Consider the following 18,751-nt stretch of genomic DNA (forward strand, 5'->3'; position numbering starts at 1 on the left):
GAAGGGCTTATTGCAATGTATCCATTGTATTACCATTATTATTATTATTGCAATAAAGATTTCTAAAACATCTATTGTCTTCCATCCACTATGTCCATCCATCCGTCCGTTCGCATGTGATAACAGCTCCTAATGGATGGATTTTTATAAAATTTTACATTTAGCTCTTTCATAAAAATTTGTTGAACCCTCCAAACTTTCATTAAAATTGGAGCAATAAAAATTCGGTAATTATTATTTCTTTGTCCGTCCATCCACATAACGGGACTGTCAATAGATGGATTATCGTGAAATTTTATATTTGGCTCTTTTAGAAAGATTTGTCATGCCCACCCAAATTTCATTACATTTTGGAGGACTCGATAAATCTTTTTAGAGGTCCCCAAAATCAACCATGCACCCTGCAATAGTATCATGGATTGGTTAAGTATGCTCTGTTATCCTCAGCATGACTATCCATCCGTATTGTAAAGTTGTTACAATATGGACAAACAGCCATGCTGAAGATAATTGGCGCATACCCACTTCCCAGCCTGCCTATGAATAGAATCTGGGTTGAATACGTTTACACAAAATAAATTGATTAAAAGTATATTTTCTTTTTTCTCTTGTTTTCTAAATCTCTGCATTTCTCTTACCTAAGAGTAATATTTCCTTGGTTTCTCAAACTTTTTGATTCATTGATTGTCTTCATTTTTTATCAACATTTTATGTGACACACCGAATTGTCGCATATAGCGCATTGTCATATTGTCATGCATCAAACTGCTTACAATTCTGGTTTATCAAAGAAATAATTTCTTCCCATTTTCACATAAGGACAAAGAACTAATAATAATAACATTTAATATGTGAAATTTTACTAAGTAACACAATTCAGAAAATTGTATAATACAAATTTATTTAATTTATAAAGTTTAAGGTTTCAGAATCACAAAATATGTCATTACATTTAACCTTTCCTCTTTAGGCAGAACCGAATTTACTAAAATCACACAAAAATTTACAATACGAAATACAGCAAACACATCTTTAAATGTTCGAAATCTTAACAAATAAATGTTACTAGAATATGATACTCTATTTTCTTACCGTCTTTCATTATCAAATTATCCTTGCTCAGCTTTGAAATTATAATTCTTGATATTGTAGTAGTAGAAATACAATGCTGAATTGTCTAATCGGAAACTGCCTATTCGGAATATGCAACCGTCTATGAATGAAACACAAAAGAAATGAGTGTTTGTGTCTGTTGTTGATGGTGGTGCTGCAAGCACTGGAAGTTGACTATCTGTCCCTTTCTTATTTGTATGACAGTCACATCGTCATACCTAACTTTCAGAACGGAACGTAGTTGACACCATAGCATTTATGTAAAAGTGGTACACCACTCCGTGTTATGTGCCAAGTAAAATAATCGCTCAAGTCAACCTTTGGTGCAGACTACCTTTAGCAGAATCCACATGAATGCTCCCCCACCCTCAGCTCCCCAGAGTTGATATCAGGCGTGTTTTGGTTGTGGAACTGCCTAAATGTAGATGGCTATCTCCATGTCATGTATATACAGAGGTAATCCGATATTTCTGCCATTTTTGAATGATGGTAGAGATGTTGCAGGGAAATTGAAGCATTTCTAAACGTTGTGTTCCTTCCGTGGTAAGCGGGTAATACCACACTTACCGTGTGTAGGGAAATGTGGTGGCGGCAGCTACTCAATTTGAGTAGCTGCCGCCACCACAAATTTGCTCTGAACTATGTCTATTGACGCCACGTTGTGCATTAGCGATCCTTTTCGATAATATTTGGAACCAAGTCAACTTTCGAGTTCATGAAAATGCCATAACTTTTTAATTGTGACCAATAGTTCTCCCTCAGTGGATTTTTAATTTTTGGCAGACTTTTAGGACGTCCTGATTAAAATAAAAGCAACATAATTAGATCGATAATAAAATAGGACACTGTTTATTTTACCCATTATAGGTTTCTTTTGAGGTTTTTTTTTTTTTTTTTTTGTATTATCACTTGACATGGCTTGGGGGAACCTTTTTTCCCCTTTTCCTTTGTCATCTCGTTATTCTACACACCAATTTATGGCTTCCGTGAGTTCATAGCGAGTTTCGACTTTAACTTGAGCACTTCCAAAAATTCAGAATTCTAGTATTTTCTATAACAATTGAAATGGAAATTTTCCGACTATTGGAAAACAAATTTTGGTTTAGCATGGTATTGTGGACATCATAATTTCGGAATACATATTACTGCCGTTGAGAAATATTCATCCAAAAACACATTATAAATTCTTCGCAACTACATTGTTTTTCTTCAAAAATATGGAGGGGCAGCCAAAAACGGTTTGTGTATGGTATATGCCGTCTTGTGTATCGTATTTGCCTACCTTTAAGTATGGTATGAGCTCGTGCCTTTACAAAGGGTGACTTTAGTAAAGGCTCGTGAATATTATGGGTTTAGTCATATGGAAAAGAAGGACTAAGAACGAAATTTATTACTGGAAAATTTATTCTGATACTCATTAAGAAGAAAGGGAAGGAATTATGGATCGTAATTTAAAAGAATAATACACTTAAAAATACCTAGAAAATGTATATTAGAAGAAAATAAAAATCTTAAGAACAGAATGAGGAAGAGAGTAGCCACTTATAAATCAAATCGCTGTCTTTTGAACTGAGATATTCACTGGGGCTACAACTTTTTAGAGAGGTTTCTAGATTTCTAGATTAGTCATATTAGTATATGTTGGGTAGGATTTGGAATTGCACTGGGTTAACTATTCAGAAGAGAAATAATGCCGGAAGCGTAAAAATAAAACCTCTAACCTTTTAGACTCAAAGGGTCACTGTCTTTATAGTATGCTTCTATCAGGAAAGGATACAGACTAAGATTATGTTATAGTTTGGGGCTAAAGCCTCAGGTTACGTAAATAGTTTAACTAATGTACATACAAGTTAGAGCATTTGTGGTATCCGCTGAGAATAAGTAACAGTAGTCTTCTCCTATGGTGAAGCGTTACTTATTCGAGGTAGTGCAATACCATGGCTACTCGTTGTGAAGGTATTCACAATATGAGATATACTTAATGATGCCAATTTATAACTACTTATGTAGTTGGCTATGTACAGAAATGATGCAAATGCACTAACTTGCACATTAGTTAGACTAAGATTATTTAAAATAGCAGAATCGGTCTGACGATCCGGATATTACTGAAGATAAGCAAAGAAAAGCATTATTGTAGGTAATTAGAGAGGATTGAGTTTTGCAAGTGTTGGACAACAATCTACAATTTCGACATTTAAGCAGCTAAAGATGGACAGCAAAGTTTAATGTATTAAACATAAGTTAGAAGCTTACCAAGAACTCCTTTGATGAAAGGTTTTCGAAATATGAAGAGCAGTTGCTTAAGTTTCTAAGAAATTTTTCAAAAGATGGGTGAAATAAGCTAAACAAGAATCCTTCTGAATATCGACAGCTACATAATCCTTAATGTAGCTGGCTTTGACTTAATGACCTGATCGTTGATTTAAGCAGAAAAAAGAGCTTTATTTTTTTCACTAATTTAGAAATGTTTGCATCAATGATAAAGACAACTAACCACATAAGATTTATATTTATCTTTGTTTTACTCCGTTTTCCTTTCAGATAAAATGTCGATACAACGGATTAAAAGTTTGTAAAAGAAAAGATACTGGACGGGGACTAACTTTGGATAGCGACATTAAGAAAAAGTGGAGAAATTCCATAAGAACACGTCTTTATCGAGTTAGATTTGTGGTTTCTTTCTAACGGGAAAAGTAAAGAATTCAGAAAGATGTGTTTTGAATGGTAGAATGATATATGAAATGGTGAGTTCAGGATAATGAGAAAAACTATGTTAGGAGGTCAGTTTTGTCTTTAAGTAATGTTACAATAGATCTATCTGTGAGCGGAAGAGATAGAAATAAATATGGGTGGGGGATGCCACCAATGGTTTTGCCTAGACTCCAGAAAGTACAACTAAAAGTATTATTTTAAACATGAGATAAGTTTTTTCCTTTTGAAATTTTCAAGATAAATTTTCCATTTATTAAAAAGACTATTGTTATAACTTTGCTGCTCTAAATAAGAGCACGAGCCTAGTTCTCCTATAAATGCCAAATTATAAGTGCATGCTATGATTTGTAATTTTATGGTAATTCCAAAAACAAAAGGTTTTCCGAATTACCATAAAGCACCCATGGTACTTTGATATGGGATTGGGAAAACTGAAGAACTTTGTAAAGTTTTACTTCGATATTTGTGGGATTTTTATTATTAGAAAATTCAAATGAAGGTCAATTACTCTAACAAGCAGAAATAGAAGTAAGTTGAAAGGAGGAAAAGCACTTATTTAGGTGTGTTCGGTTTATCTTTAATTGAAAGGTGAATGCTGAACTGATGGATGGGATGACTACTGCACTTGATATACCTGATATAGCTTGATATAAAATACAGAGTTTATCAGGGGGAACAAAAGTGGTGAAATTATAGACATTCACACAAGCCAAGCCAGTGAAGCTAGTCGATTTTTGAACAGATTCAGATTTTTAAAGAGGTTTTTGGATATTGTTAAATTTAGGAATTAGCGCAAAGGTGAGTGTGATCATGAGGTATTAGTACCAGTCTGTAAATTTCATGTTTTCCAAAGCTGGCTTTTGTATTTCTAGGAGAGATCTCAGCGACCACTAACCTTCGTGTCTGCACTTATTTGTATGGAATAATTAATTAATCAATTAAAATACTATTAACAAAACAACAAGCGAATCCTAGCCAGAAACTGGCAAATCCGCTATATACATACATACCTATTATATTATATACAACGATATACATAGAATCATGTTAATTAAAATGTCATAAGTGAATTGAACATGTAACATGTCCACACAGCAAATCACATCACGCAACTAATCAGAAGTATAAATTGTAGCACAAGGAACCACAAGACAGCAGTCTTTTTCTGTCCTAGGAAGGACAAAAACTGCACCCACTGGATATTCTGATCCCTGGGGTCTATTATATAAAATTAGCAAAAACAAGTTTCACTCTCATGAAGTGTTCAACACTGTAGTGAACAACGATACAGAAACCACTAACTGGAATGACTCGTTAATGCCATTCTGGATCGCTTGCTTTCCCTAGACGATCTCACCACAGAAACTCCAGAACAAATATCTATTAGAAATAGGAACTCAACCTACCACTCCTCATATGAAACGGATCTCGTCACTCTTCCTGAGCTAAAGCTAGCCCTAAGCAAAATAAATATCCACAATGTCCAGGTTTAGATCTTGTGGAAAATGCTGTAATTCTCAAATTTGCTGAAATATTTCCAGAAATACTTCTATGTACAACAAATGTCTTACTGAGGGGATTTATCGTAATCTCTGGAAGGTAGCTTTGATCAAAATTATTCACAAGCCTGACAAAAATAAATCTGATCCCAAAGCATACAGACCCATCTCTCTTTTCGCAAACCTTGGCAAACTATTTGAAAGATTGTTAGTACCCAGAGTAGCAGATTTAATTGAAGATCAAAACTTAATGTCTCCATCCCAATTTGGCTTCAAGAAGGGAAAATCCTGTGAAGACCTCTTGGTCTCTTTAGTTAACCACATATCAGCTTCCAGAACTAAATATGAACTGGCCATATTCATTGACTTCGAGGAAGCTTTCGATTCCCTCTGGTGGGAGAGCGCTTTCAATTGTCTTACCAAAGCCAAGTGCTCTCAGCAACTGTTCCAAGTTATTAGAAGCTACTTCCAAAATAGACTCATCCAAGTAATCTCGAAACAGCAGTCTCTCTCTCAAGGACCATCTCAAGAGGATGCCCCCAGGGATCAGTTCTGGGACCCCGCCTTCTGGAACATAGTCTTGGACAGCTGGCTCATGCAAAAACCTGACAATATCTCTGCCTTTGCCTACGCCAATGATTTGGTTCTTCTAATGCCAGGTCGATCGCGTCTTCAACTAGAACAACAGCCAACGTAACTCTTTCTGAGCTAATCAAGTAGTCTAGTATAAATAAACTGCGAATATCTGCCACAAAAACAAAACTGATAGTTTTTAAGGGCAAGTTAGATTACAGAAGACCGCCTAATATAAATATAGACGGTAAGCAAATCCCTTTTGTATCTGAATTAAAATATCTTGGCGTAATTTTAGATGACAGGTTAACCTTCTCCTCTCATATTAACCACCTTGCCTCGAAGATTAAGAAGTTCACTGCAGAAATTATCCGCATTTCCAAATGCGGATTTGGACTGGGGACTAAATAGGAAGACTCTCTTACTATATTATACAGCAGTATTCGTACCAATAACAACATATGCTTCGGGAGTCTGGTTCCATAGAGCCGTTAATGTTAAACTCCGTTCCAAGCTCATCTCTATTCAACGGATTATGTTGCTAGCCATGTTCCGGGCTTGCAGGACAGTGTCCACTGCTGATTTGCAGGTCCTTGGTGGAGTCTTACCACTAGACCTGCATGTCATCTTCAAAGGACTATGCTATTGTCTAAAGCAGGGAGTTCCTTGCGAGATTCTCAGCATCTCATGCAACCTAACTGCTAACATCAAAGATGAGAAACGGAGAATTTAGAATGAACTTATCAATGTGTGGCAATCACGATGGGATTCCTGTACTACTGGTCAAGTCACCCGCTCTTTTATTTCTGTAGTTACCTTCCCTCTCAACAAGGACGTTCACCAATGGTTTTCCCCCTGCTTAACAACATCATACGTACTTACTGGGCATGGCTCCATCTACTCAAAACTATTTCAATTTGGCTTGTCTGACACCAATCTCTGCTTGTGTAGTGTTGTGCTGACGAAACCTAGACGCACATTCTGTACCGCTGCAACCTGTACCACGACGACAGATAAATTAAAATACGTTAGAAACAGCATCGAAAACAGAACATTTGTTTTTGAAGGTTGAGAGTGAGTTTCACTATCATTGAAGTTAACTGGATTCTTTCGCCTCTCCTGCTCCACAGAGTGGCAATTGGGCTGAAGTACATTGGGCTTAACTACATTTAAGGAACTCATGGTAAAATTCTAGAAATTCTTGTATAGACTGCTTGTGGAATGCAAGATTTTTTAAATAAGAAAGAGAAGCTTAGACTATATGGAAAACTGTGTGCGAATTTGCAATTTATGGAATGTCACTAATATTCAGAAGTAAAAAGAATAGAGGCTTGAGGAATTCAAGCATTAGTCGAGAAATCAGAGTAAAAAAGTGCCGTACAACGAGCACAATGAAGTGAGCGGTAGGAAAGGGAAGCTTTAGATAGTATGTTGAAACTAATGTTTATCATTGTTAACTGTTAGCAGCCGCCTTTTGTAATCAAATAGGAATTCTCAAACCGTATACCATAACATGCAGTTTATTTATAAAAAAAATAATAATAATAAATAAATAAAATAAAAAAAATAATAAAATAAGAAAAAGTAGATATGAAAATACAAACCAAATTATGCGCTTTCCTCCTCGCGTAGGTATATATCCAGTTGACCTTAAGATTTCTTCAAACTGTCAGCCTCAACTACCTGCGAAGGCAACTTATTCCAGTAATCAAAGATTCGCTGGCTAAAAGAAAACTTCGTGCATTCTAGTTTGTACCTCTTTCCGTGTAATTTGAATTTATGGCCCCTAATTCAGGACTTCTTTATAACAGTGACAGTTCCACCTTCATTCATTTTACTAACCCCTCTCAGAGGCTTATTAATCTCAATCAGATCACCTCCGAGGTGCCTGGTTGCCAAGCTCTGTAGTCCACATAATCAGGGTCTTTCCTCTTATGGTCGTCATTTTTTGCCGATCACACCATGCGAGTTGCACGTCTTTGGACCCTTTCAAGAAGTTCAATGTATTTTTTGAGATGAAGTCTCCATACTTGGACAATGGGATTGTGACCTCCCTGTCCTTACAGGATAATTTGCGATAAATCATCGATAGGACACTATGATCTCTCCTGGTCGCCTGTTTACACTGCTCAGAAAACTTCATATTTGCCCGTATCGTAACTCCAAGTTCCCTTTCATCCTATTTTTAATTCAACTTACCAAATGTATTTTTGAGGTTGCTGTTCCACAAGTGTAACACCTTGCACTTTGCTGCATTAAAACATAACTGCCACTTTTCTGACCATCCTTGAGGCCTGTTCAAGTCATCCTGAAGGAATGCTGCTTGGCACTGATCATTAACAATTCTCCAGATCGTTACATCGTTTACAAATATTGACTTCCCTTTCTCTATCCCTTCGTCGATGTTATTTATGAAAATCAGAAACAACAGTGGTGTAAGAACCGATTCTTGATAACTGGATATATACTTACACCAATCCTAAAGAATATCCAATAATCACAACTCTCTATCTTCTGCTCTGCAGCTATCCTGCAATACATCTTGGAATCTTTCCAGTAATCCCAACATGTGCCAGCTTATACAGTAATCTCTCGTCGGGGACTGGGTCAGATGCCTTGATCAAATCCATACAATCTGTAGCGAAATTGTTCCCTACAAATCAGCTGTGTCAAAATAATCTTACCAGGTAAGTTAAACATGATTTTCCCCTAACGAAACCATATTGTGTCACCTTCAAATTGCTATTTCTATCTAAATGTTCCTAGATTGCATTCTTAATCATCGCTTCTAATATTTTTCCTACCACTGACGTCAGACTAACCGGTAGTTACTGACTACACCCTTTGAACCGCCTTTATGTATTGGCTTTGCATTGCCTTCAATCCAAAGGAATCTCTCCCGAGTCCAGTGATTGCCTTCATAATTAACCTAAATGCTTTTGAACAATCTCTGGCCGCCTCACTCAAAATTACTGTGCATTTGTCGTCAACTCCAGGATCCTAACTTGCCTTTAGGCTCGAAAGTTTTTCGAATATACAGTCATTTGTAATTTAGAAATCATTAATTTCATATGGCTCTGCCTCACTCGCAGAGAGCCCCTCTTTGGCGTGAATGGGTTTTCGTCAGTACAGATGGATGCAAAATACCTCTTCAGTTCATCAGCAACGCCAGCTGAGTTAACTAAGACTTTTCCACATACACAAGATTCCGATGTGATTCGTTTTCTTGTTCTTTGTTCTCTTGGTCAGTGCTTTCTCATACTCAGCCCTGAGTATGAGAAAGCCTGGCACCGAGTACCTAAATTTTTAAAATTAATATTATCACAAAAAAACCGCACGATATTTTGATGTGACATAACACTTGAATGTACTTTGAATTATTTAATTTTTAATATATTTTGAATAAATTAATTCATACTACATTTACACTCAGTAACCACTGAGTGACCCACCTTATCCGTAATGGACTATGCTGCAGAGCTCGCAGTATAAAAAGCCGAACAGCTTCGTATGCTAGAGCAGTGGTAATTTGCATGTGGTCTTGCAAGTCAAAGTGATCTGAATAGCAGTGATGGGAAGTAGTAAAGATATCATGGTGTTTTAAATGGGCATGATTGCAGGAGCTTGTGCGTAAGATGCTTCCATATCGGAAACGGCATCTCTTATTGGTCCACTGTGATTAAGTTATACAAACAATAGTGTCGAATGGGTTAAACCACCTCTCGCCGAGAACTGTAAAGAATTACACAATGTGGATGTTCGTGGTAAGCGAATGATCAGCGCGTTGTACGGGCTCAACAGCTAGTCACTATGTGACAGTTGACATTGCAATACAGTATGAGGAATGCAAGAACGATATCCCAAAGGACGATGCACCGCACATTCAGACGTATGGGTTCTACAGGAGACGACCCAAAAGACACTCTCTCCTCACCACTGATCATTGTCAACGGGAAATGGTGTGAAATATATTTTGAATGAATTAATAACACCCTCGTTGGGCATCGGAAGACTGGAAACGAGTGTGCTAGTCGGATGAGTCCAAATACCTGGTAATAACAATGTAACGAACGCGTTCGTGTGTGGCTCAAGCAACGCGAGTCCATAGACCCATCGGTCATGGTGCCTGCTATCCAAGCAAGTGTCTGTGGTTGCTTAATATGGTGCATGTTTTGCTGGCAAGAACTAGAACCTGATGCGTATGGACCAACATTTCACTGGTGAGGTCTACCAGCAGCTATTAGGAGACCATCTGCCCCTGCCATGTTTCATTTTTTCCCGGACAGAAAGGGGATCTTCCAAGACGATAATGCGCTGTGTCATTGGGTCTGCACTGTGCACAAGTGGTTCGAGGAACAGCGAAGATATCGCCCATCTTGATTGGTCTCCAAATTCGCTTGACCTCAATCCAATTGAACGTTGTGGGATGTTTTGGAACAGGAAGTGAGGAGTATGGACACAACTATCATCTATTCTGACACTGCAGAAAACATTACAGGCAGAACGGTTGCAGGTTCCTACGAATAGGTTCCTACGAATGCCTAGGCAAATAGCGACTGTTATCTGTGCGAACGGTGGCCCAACGCGGTATTAGGTAGGTGATCATAATACAGTGATCACTCAGTGTATATATCTGCAGTTATGATTTTATGAATTGCATAATCGTACTTTTTAATGAATTTTTTTTTTTTTTTTTTTGATTTGGTAGTTGTTGGCGCATCGGCTTCTGTGGCCATATTGCACCTCCCAAGGTTTTTGCAGTACTTTGATCCAAGCCCGAGGCGAGAATCGAACCCGCGACCTTTGGGTTGCCGGGCAGGTACTTTACCCACTCGGCTAGCCCGGTCGGCTTTTTAATGAATTGGAAATTGTTGTATGCTGTCATCAGCCGCTTAATTATCAGTTACGCAATATTAGTATTAGTATTAGTATTAGTAACGGCCGCATGGTGCAAGAAAGCCTATGGCTTATGCTGCACAAGCCAAAAAAAAAAAAAAAAAAAAAAAAAAAAATCCGAACAAAACAATGATAAAAACAAAAAATAAATAAATAAATAAAATAAATAACTAAATAATAATAATTAATAAATAAAAAAAAATAAAATAAAAAATAAATAAAAAGGAAATTAAACGTATCATCCTATGCGCGTCATCTGGATAGTACCCGAAAGTACTATCCAGATGACCTTTGAATTTCCCCAAACTGTCGGCCTCTACCACCCATGAAGGCAACTTATTCCAGTAATTTATAACTCGCTGGCTAAAATAACACTTCCTGCAGTCCAATCTAAACATTTCCCCCCGTAACTTGAATTTATGTCCCCTAGTTCTAGCATCATTTATAATCTTGAAAATTTTGTCCTCATTCATTTTACTGATGCCTCTCAGAGCCTTAAACCCCTCAATCAAATCTCCTCTAGGTGTCTAGTTTCCAAACTCTGCAACCCACATATTCGAAGTCTTTCTTCATAAGGACGCCCTTTTGCTGATCTCACCAGGCGAGTTACCCTTCTTTGCATCCTTTCAAGAAGCTCGATGTCTTTCTTTAGGTGCGGTCTCCATACTTGAACACAGTATTCCAAGTGTGGTCTAACATAAGCCTTATATAATGGGATTATCATGTCCCTATCTCTACTTGCAAAAGTTCGATAGATCATCGATAGGACACCATGGGCCTTCCTTGCAACCTGTTTACAATGCTCAGAGAATTTCATGTCTGACCGTATCGTAACACCCAAGTCCCTTTCCTCCAGTACTGGGTTTAGTTGAACTCCACCAAGTGAATAAGTTTTTTTGGGATTACTGTTTCCCAGGTGTAATACCTTACACTTTGTTGGATTAAAGCACAGCTGCCATTTTTCTGACCATTCCTGAAGTCTATCTAGGTCTCTCTGAAGAAGCTCAGCTTGACAGTGATCATTAACTACTCTACCAATTTTAACACCATCTGCAAATTTAGACATCACGCCCTCTATCCCTTCATCAATGTCGTTTATGAAAATTAAAAACAACAGTGGTCCTAATACTGATCCTTGGGGAACCCCACTTCTTACATCAACCCAATCTGAGGAATAGACATTTATCACAACCCTCTGCCTCCTGCTCTGAAGCCATCCTTCTATCCATCTAAGGATTTTTCCAGTGATTCCAATCTGTTCCAGCTTATAAAGCAACTGCTCATGTGGGACTGAGTCAAAAGCTTTGCTGAAATCTAAATAAACAATGTCGAAATTATTCCCTAAATCCAGCTCGTGAGTGACCCTTTCGAAATAGCGAACCAGATTTGTTAAACATGATTTTCCCTTTACAAAACCATGCTGAGTATCCTTGAGAATTTCAATTCGATCCAAATGATCCTGAATTGCCTCCATGATTTTCCCTACTACTGAAGTCAGACTGACAGGTCGATAATTTCCAACTTCACTTTTAGAGCCACCCTTATGTATGGGAGATACATTTGCACTTTTCCAATCCAAGGGAATCTCCCCAGAGTCTAGTGATGCTCGCATAATTAGCCTCAATGGTTCAATGCACTCGCTTGCTGCCTCTCTTAAGATTATAGGGTATATTCCATCAACTCCAGGAGCCTTACTGGTCTGTAGGCTCGAAAGTTTTTTCATTAAATAATCTTGCGAAATTTCAATATCATTAATTACATATTTTTTAACTTCGCTCCCACAATTTCCCATTGCCACATATTAAAAGTGATCACATCGAGCATAACATTGATATAATAATATTAATGTTCAACCCTAGTATTATCATAATATGAATGCAAACAATATCAAGTTCTGCATATTTCTTTGTCAAATACGCCATACCTTGAATTTAGTAATTCAAAAATTCAGTAACTTCTAATTCAAAAATTCAGTAACTTCTAATTCAAAAATTCAGTAACTTCTAGTACAAAATTTTTTCAAACTCGTTTATAATTATTAAACTCATGAAGGTTATTTATTTATTATTTTTTTTTTTTGATGCAATGACATAAATATGCATTTTTCATTTGTTGACATTTATCAAAAAACGTAAAAGTCCCATTGTGAAATGTGCAATTTTGACATACAAATAATACAAATCATTAAAAGAAAAGCGAAATGTCTGTTTTAATTAAAAATAAAAGCTTCAGTGGAAAAATCAGAAATTTAATTAGAGAATAACATAAAAGTATCATCATAAGAGTAACCAGTATATTGCATGTCTTACTTTTCTACATGGTTTCTGACTAATTTCAAACGATGCTTTAAATGCTCTTCTTTGGGCTGTTGTAAGAATAGTTCGTGGCCGTTTTGGTCCTCGCCTTCCATCCTGCCTTGGCTGACCATTTTGTTGGGATTGAGAGTTGGATAACTGTCCATTTTCTCCTTCATCATGAAAATAAAATTTTCATTATAAAATGTTTTTGGCTAATGCTGATATACACAGACACTACATATGCTAATTCTAAACAAGATAAAAAATATTTATAAAAATCTCAACTCTCCTCGCTACTGTTTGAAAATGTAGGGTTGAGACTTCAGAAAGATTTTATCGGGAAACTGATAAAAGCTGTAGTCGTGAATAATAAAACTTTGTACAAAAAGCATTTTCCTTGGTGGTAAAGTGGTTATGATAACCACTGCCAATTTCAGAAAGAAGGGATTTGAGTCATGTCATAGACAAGAATTAATCGCTTTTTTTCACTCGTGAGTTTTTTTTTTTATTATTCGATTTCCTTCCATTGCATAGATCGATTAAGTAGTTCATAACTTTTTGAAATGCATAACTTTAGGAAATGTGAAGCTAATATGCTCTAAATTACACTGGTTTCCAAAAGAAGCTTTCACAGAACTGAGCATATCGCAAGCCCCGGGAAAATATTCGGCTGGAACTTGTCAAACTGATTATCTTTAATGGATACTGTACTATAGCATAGTGATTTTGAACGTATCTTTTAAATATATTTTTAAATACTCTTTTTTTTTTTTTTTTTAAATGTTCTAGCACGGACTGGTAAAATAATTGAGAAATTCAATAAGTAAGTTTCGCTGACCGAAAAGACTTTTGCTTGCACAAATGGTTGATAAACACTGTTATAAACTGATAAACATAAAATGGCAATTATTCCATTAGTAGTAATGATGCCCACTAATTCACAGCACCTAAAGTGATAGTAAACATTGTTAAAGAGTAGTAATAATATATCTTTGATGAGCATCCCGAGCATGCACAATAGGATCACTGTTGGGATATCAGTACAGTATTAGTATTAGCTATACAGGGCAAGGAAGCTAAAAGCTTTTAATAATAATAAATTATTGTTCCACAATAATTTATTATTATTAATATGAATCCAGAGCACACAGACCTTTTTGCTTATATCCTAAAAGCTTTTGTTTTCCAATAAAAATATAAAAAAACAAAAATATAATAATAAAAAATGCATTATTCTACATTTCTCGAAAAAATTTACAGAACAAAATATTTTTCATGAATATTTTATTGTGAACAGTGTCGTTGAAGACAAATATTTGATATAATTGGCATCCCTGCATGCAAATCCCGAGTATCCAATAGAAATCGCTCTACTACCTTACAGAGCCGCACATTATGCAAATTATTCATGCCTACAAAAACACAGGTTTCAACCACTTCATTCCTGATTTTTGGCTTGCTCAGTGGGATTGCCACATCTCCCGTACTCAGAATGATGACATGTCATCGTCGTTTAGATGAGTCTTTGAGTTGGACGACTTGAAGCCGAGCAGTTGCAAGCAAAGAAAGGGATACTTACAGTGGAGGCGGCGTTCTAGTGTGGGACGGAATAATGATCAACGTTGGCTAAATGTGTCACGCAGTTTCGTCTCGGCACTAGGGAAGCAGTTTCAGGAGACAGGAACCATTACAAGAAGAGCTGGCGAAGTTCGCCCGAGGGTTACATTAACCAGAGCAGACCGTTATCTGGCTCCAACAGCAAGACGGAATCCTAATGTCCCGTTATCAACTATCTCTTGAAGTTGCTGCAGCCACAGAAAACATTTCTAACCGGACTGTGTCAATAAGGCTCAATTCAAGTGGACTCTACGCAAGGAAGCCAGTGGTTTGTATCCCATTAACCCCAAACCACCGCAGAGCTCGTCGAAACTGGTGCCATGAACATCTGACTTGCAGCCCTGACGAATGGGATACAGTTATGTTCTGTAATGAGTCCCACTTTAGCCTACAAACAAATTCTAGCTGTTATTTAATCTGGAGACAACAATGAATGCGGTACCATCCCTCCAGCGTTAAAGAAAGGGATACTTACAGTGGAGACGGCGTTCTAGTGTGGGACAGAATAGTGATCAACGGCCGCATCCCTCTTCATGTTTTTGATAGGGGGTACCGTAACTGCGCAGAGATACCGAGAACAGATCCTAGAACCCTATGTGCCACTTTTTAGGCCTGTGTGCGACTTTTTAGGGGTGCGGTTGGCCCAGATTTTCTTTTCATGCACGACAACGCCACTGCAGATAGAGCTCAAGTAGTGAAAGAATATCTTGAATCCGAAAATATCCAACGACTGCAGTGTTGCCAGCAGGATCACCAGATTTAAATCAGATCGAACATATGTGGGATATCCTTAGTGGTCGCATTGCACAACGACAGCCAACTCCTCTGTCACTTGGTGAGTTAAGGTCTGCGCTGGTGGAAGAATGGGATTGGGTGTGACAGAATCTTATAGACGCCCTTATATCGAGCATGGTTAACCATTGTCAGGCCTGTTTAGCCGTTGGAGGAGATCATACGCCGTACTGACGTCATGTGACAATATTTTAGAGCACCTTGTATCGACTTCTGTAATGTAACCATTTCTCGCTGTCTCCTCATTTCATTGATATTCTATGGTACACCACCATACGAAATTTTGTCCAGCTTAATAACAAGCTGCATAAGTTACACGACATTTCCTACGTGTTCTGTTAATTTTGTCGACTAGTGTAATATGGTATGATGTATAGAATCAAAGGCTTCATTTATAGAATCGATGTCCTGGTCCAATAGAAACAGTCAGGTAGCGGCAGTGTTTTGGTATGGGGAATTTTTCCTAGAAATCTCCTGGAATATCCATACCCCTAGACATAAATCTGAATGCTAAAAACTACTTATCCGTTGTGGCGCTCCGCGCGGGTAGCAGAGTGGTTATAATCACCGTCCTCCCCGCACCGGGTGGAAAAGGCCCGGGTTCGAATGCTGTCAATGACCGAGTAAATTTTGTGGTTTTTTTTTTTTTTTTTCGCTCCATGGCTGAGTTAGTCACTCTCAAGCGTGGAATGGAAGTTCGGGATTTTTCTACATAAAAACATTCAGATCAACCAGGAAACAAATAAAAGTTTATGGACGTATAGAAGTTAGTTCGCTGTGGTGCTAATATTACACTTTCACTTATCCAATGCGGCTGAAAAATTCCAAATTATTTTATCAGAGTCACCCAGAACTTCTATATACCCGTCTATATATATATCTTTTTTTATGTAAACCCCAAACACGAGAGGTATTAGAACCTATCGTACTTAGTACCGTGTTTGGGTTGGAGGTTGAGAAGACGAAAGAAGATATTTGTTGACATTGGACATGAACTTCTGTAGACTGTAATTTTCAGGAAATACGGAGGAAGGAAGGTTGTTCCAGAAAACGGCAGTTGAATGAATAAATGAGGAAGATGAAAAGTTGGTTCTGTGGGTTTGAAGTTGGACAGTAAATGGATGTTGGCTGGTGGCGGCACGTGTTCGGACTGTTTTGAAAGAGAGAGCAGGAATTATAGAAGCCAATTCAGAAGAACAGTGCCCATGGAAGTATCTGTAGAAGAGGCATGCAGCAGAAACAGTACGTCTATGAGAAAGCGAGTGGAGAGACTCTGTTAGAGATGAATCATTAATTAACCTAACTGCCCTCTTCTGAATGGAATCAAGAAGCCTGAGAGAGGTTTTGGGAGCACCACCCCAGATGTAGGAACAATATTCCATGGCAGGGCGGATTTGCGATTTATACAGAGTGAGCAGCTGTTTGGAAAAAAAGTAACGCCGAGAGCGAAAGAGAAAACCAAGTTTTTTAGATGCAGAGGAAGCAATATTTGTAATGTGCTTGTGCCAAGAGAGATTAGAAGTCAGGGTAATCCCCAAAAGAGATATATCATTTTGCCTAGAAATCGGAGTGTCACTAAAGATAAGCATAGGAGCAGAAGAATCCTTTTTGCGAGATATAAGACAAGACAGTTTTAGAAGGGTTGAAATCAACAAGTTGTCTTTGCCCCACTGGAGAATTACCTGAAGATTGGCATTTAAGGAATTGGTAGCAGATTTTCGAGAAGTTGAAGCTGATTGAGCAGGACAAGATTTCTCAAAATGGAAAGTGGAACGCAATGTGCCATCAACGGCAAAACTATGGATAGGATTTCCAGTCAATGGAAGAAGGTCATTAATATACAAGAGGAAAAGAGGGGTGGGGGGAACTGAACCTTGGGGGGACACCGGCATTAGTGGAGAAGTTAGAAGACAGAGAGCCATCTACCATCACCCTCAGTGAGCAATCAGAGAGAAAACTGGATAACCAATTACTACAAACAGTTGTCAAACCATAAGATGAAAGCTTGTTTAGAAGACCTTTATGCCAAACACGATCAAAAGCCTTTGAGATATCAAGAGCAACTACTTGTGTTTCACCGAATCTTTCCATCGAATTAGTCCATTAATGGGTAACATAAGCCAGAATATCACCAGTGGATCGACACTGACGGAATCCATACTGGCGATCGTTGATCAGACGGAAGGTTCCTAGGTAGTTTAAGAGTTGGCGGTTAATTGATTTCTCCATTACTTTAGAAAGAGTAGAAGTAATTGCAATGAGACGATTATTGGATGGGAGGGATTTGTCACCCTTTTTAGGAACTGGCTGGATATGAGCAAATTTCCAAGCAGAAGGAAAAACACCTTTGGAATAAGAAAGTGAAAAAAGGCGGCAAAGAATAGGAGTAAGTTCAGGAGCACAGGTTTTGAGAACAAGTGGAGAAATACCATCAGGACCTGGAGCTTTCTTAGCATCAAGATTCATCAAAATCCTTCTGATATCCTTTTCACGGAAGACCACAGAAGGCATTGAATGGAGCGTGTTGGGAATGGTGGGAGGTGTTTTACCAAGATCATTAATACATGAGCTGGAAGAAAACTGGGATGCTAGCAGGTCAGCTTTATCCTTGGCTGAAGTGGCAACAGAACCATCTGGTTTGGACAGAGGTGGGAGCAAAGATGGGCAAAAGTTGCGGCCAATAGCTTTGGCAAGAGACCAGAATGCTCGGCTACCATTAGGGCAAGAAGCAAGTTTTCTACTCTTAGCCTGTTCAAACTCTAGTTTGGACTGATTAATAGCTGCTTTACAATTGTTGCGAGCTTTGGTGTAGGCAGAAAATGACACTGAAGAATTAGAAACAAGCCAATTACGATATGCAACATTCTTCTCTTGCACAACCTTAGCACATTTATTGGAAAACCAAGGTTTGGATAAAGGACGAGATTTTAAAGTGGAGTGTGTGATAAAGGATTCCATTCCTGCAAGAATAATTTCGCTGACACAATCTGAGCAAACGTTGACATCAGAAGGTTTGAAACAGTAATCCGACCAAGGAAAAGAAGAAAAGAAATCTCGCAGGTCATCCCATTTTGCATTCTTGTAATGCCAAACAACACGAGGTTGGGAATAGCCATGAGATAAAGATTCCATTGGAGAAGAGACAATCACAAAGTTGTGATCTGAAGTGCCTAAAGGACCTCTCACTTCGACCGTGTACTTAGAAGGGTTGTTTGTGAGAAAAAGATCAAGCGTATTGGCTGTACGATT

General features: G+C 37.9%; 1 protein-coding gene across 3 annotated transcripts in view; it reads right to left on the reverse strand.

The window, feature by feature from the left end:
- Window positions 1–18,751, reverse strand: part of LOC150087817 (LIM homeobox transcription factor 1-beta) — a 256,436-nt gene that overhangs the window by 54,372 nt on the left and 183,313 nt on the right. For all 3 annotated transcript variants that reach the window (XM_090370442.1, XM_090370443.1, XM_090370441.1), the window contains exon 5: window positions 13,106–13,263. In XM_090370442.1, coding sequence (XP_090226568.1) covers window positions 13,106–13,263 — 158 coding nt within the window. The remainder of the gene's footprint in view (window positions 1–13,105; window positions 13,264–18,751) is intronic.

The sequence above is a fragment of the Mastigoproctus giganteus genome, chromosome 3, assembly GCF_048544385.1.
Source record: "Mastigoproctus giganteus isolate SK-2022 chromosome 3, ASM4854438v1, whole genome shotgun sequence".
Taxonomy (NCBI): Eukaryota; Metazoa; Arthropoda; class Arachnida; order Uropygi; family Thelyphonidae; genus Mastigoproctus; species Mastigoproctus giganteus.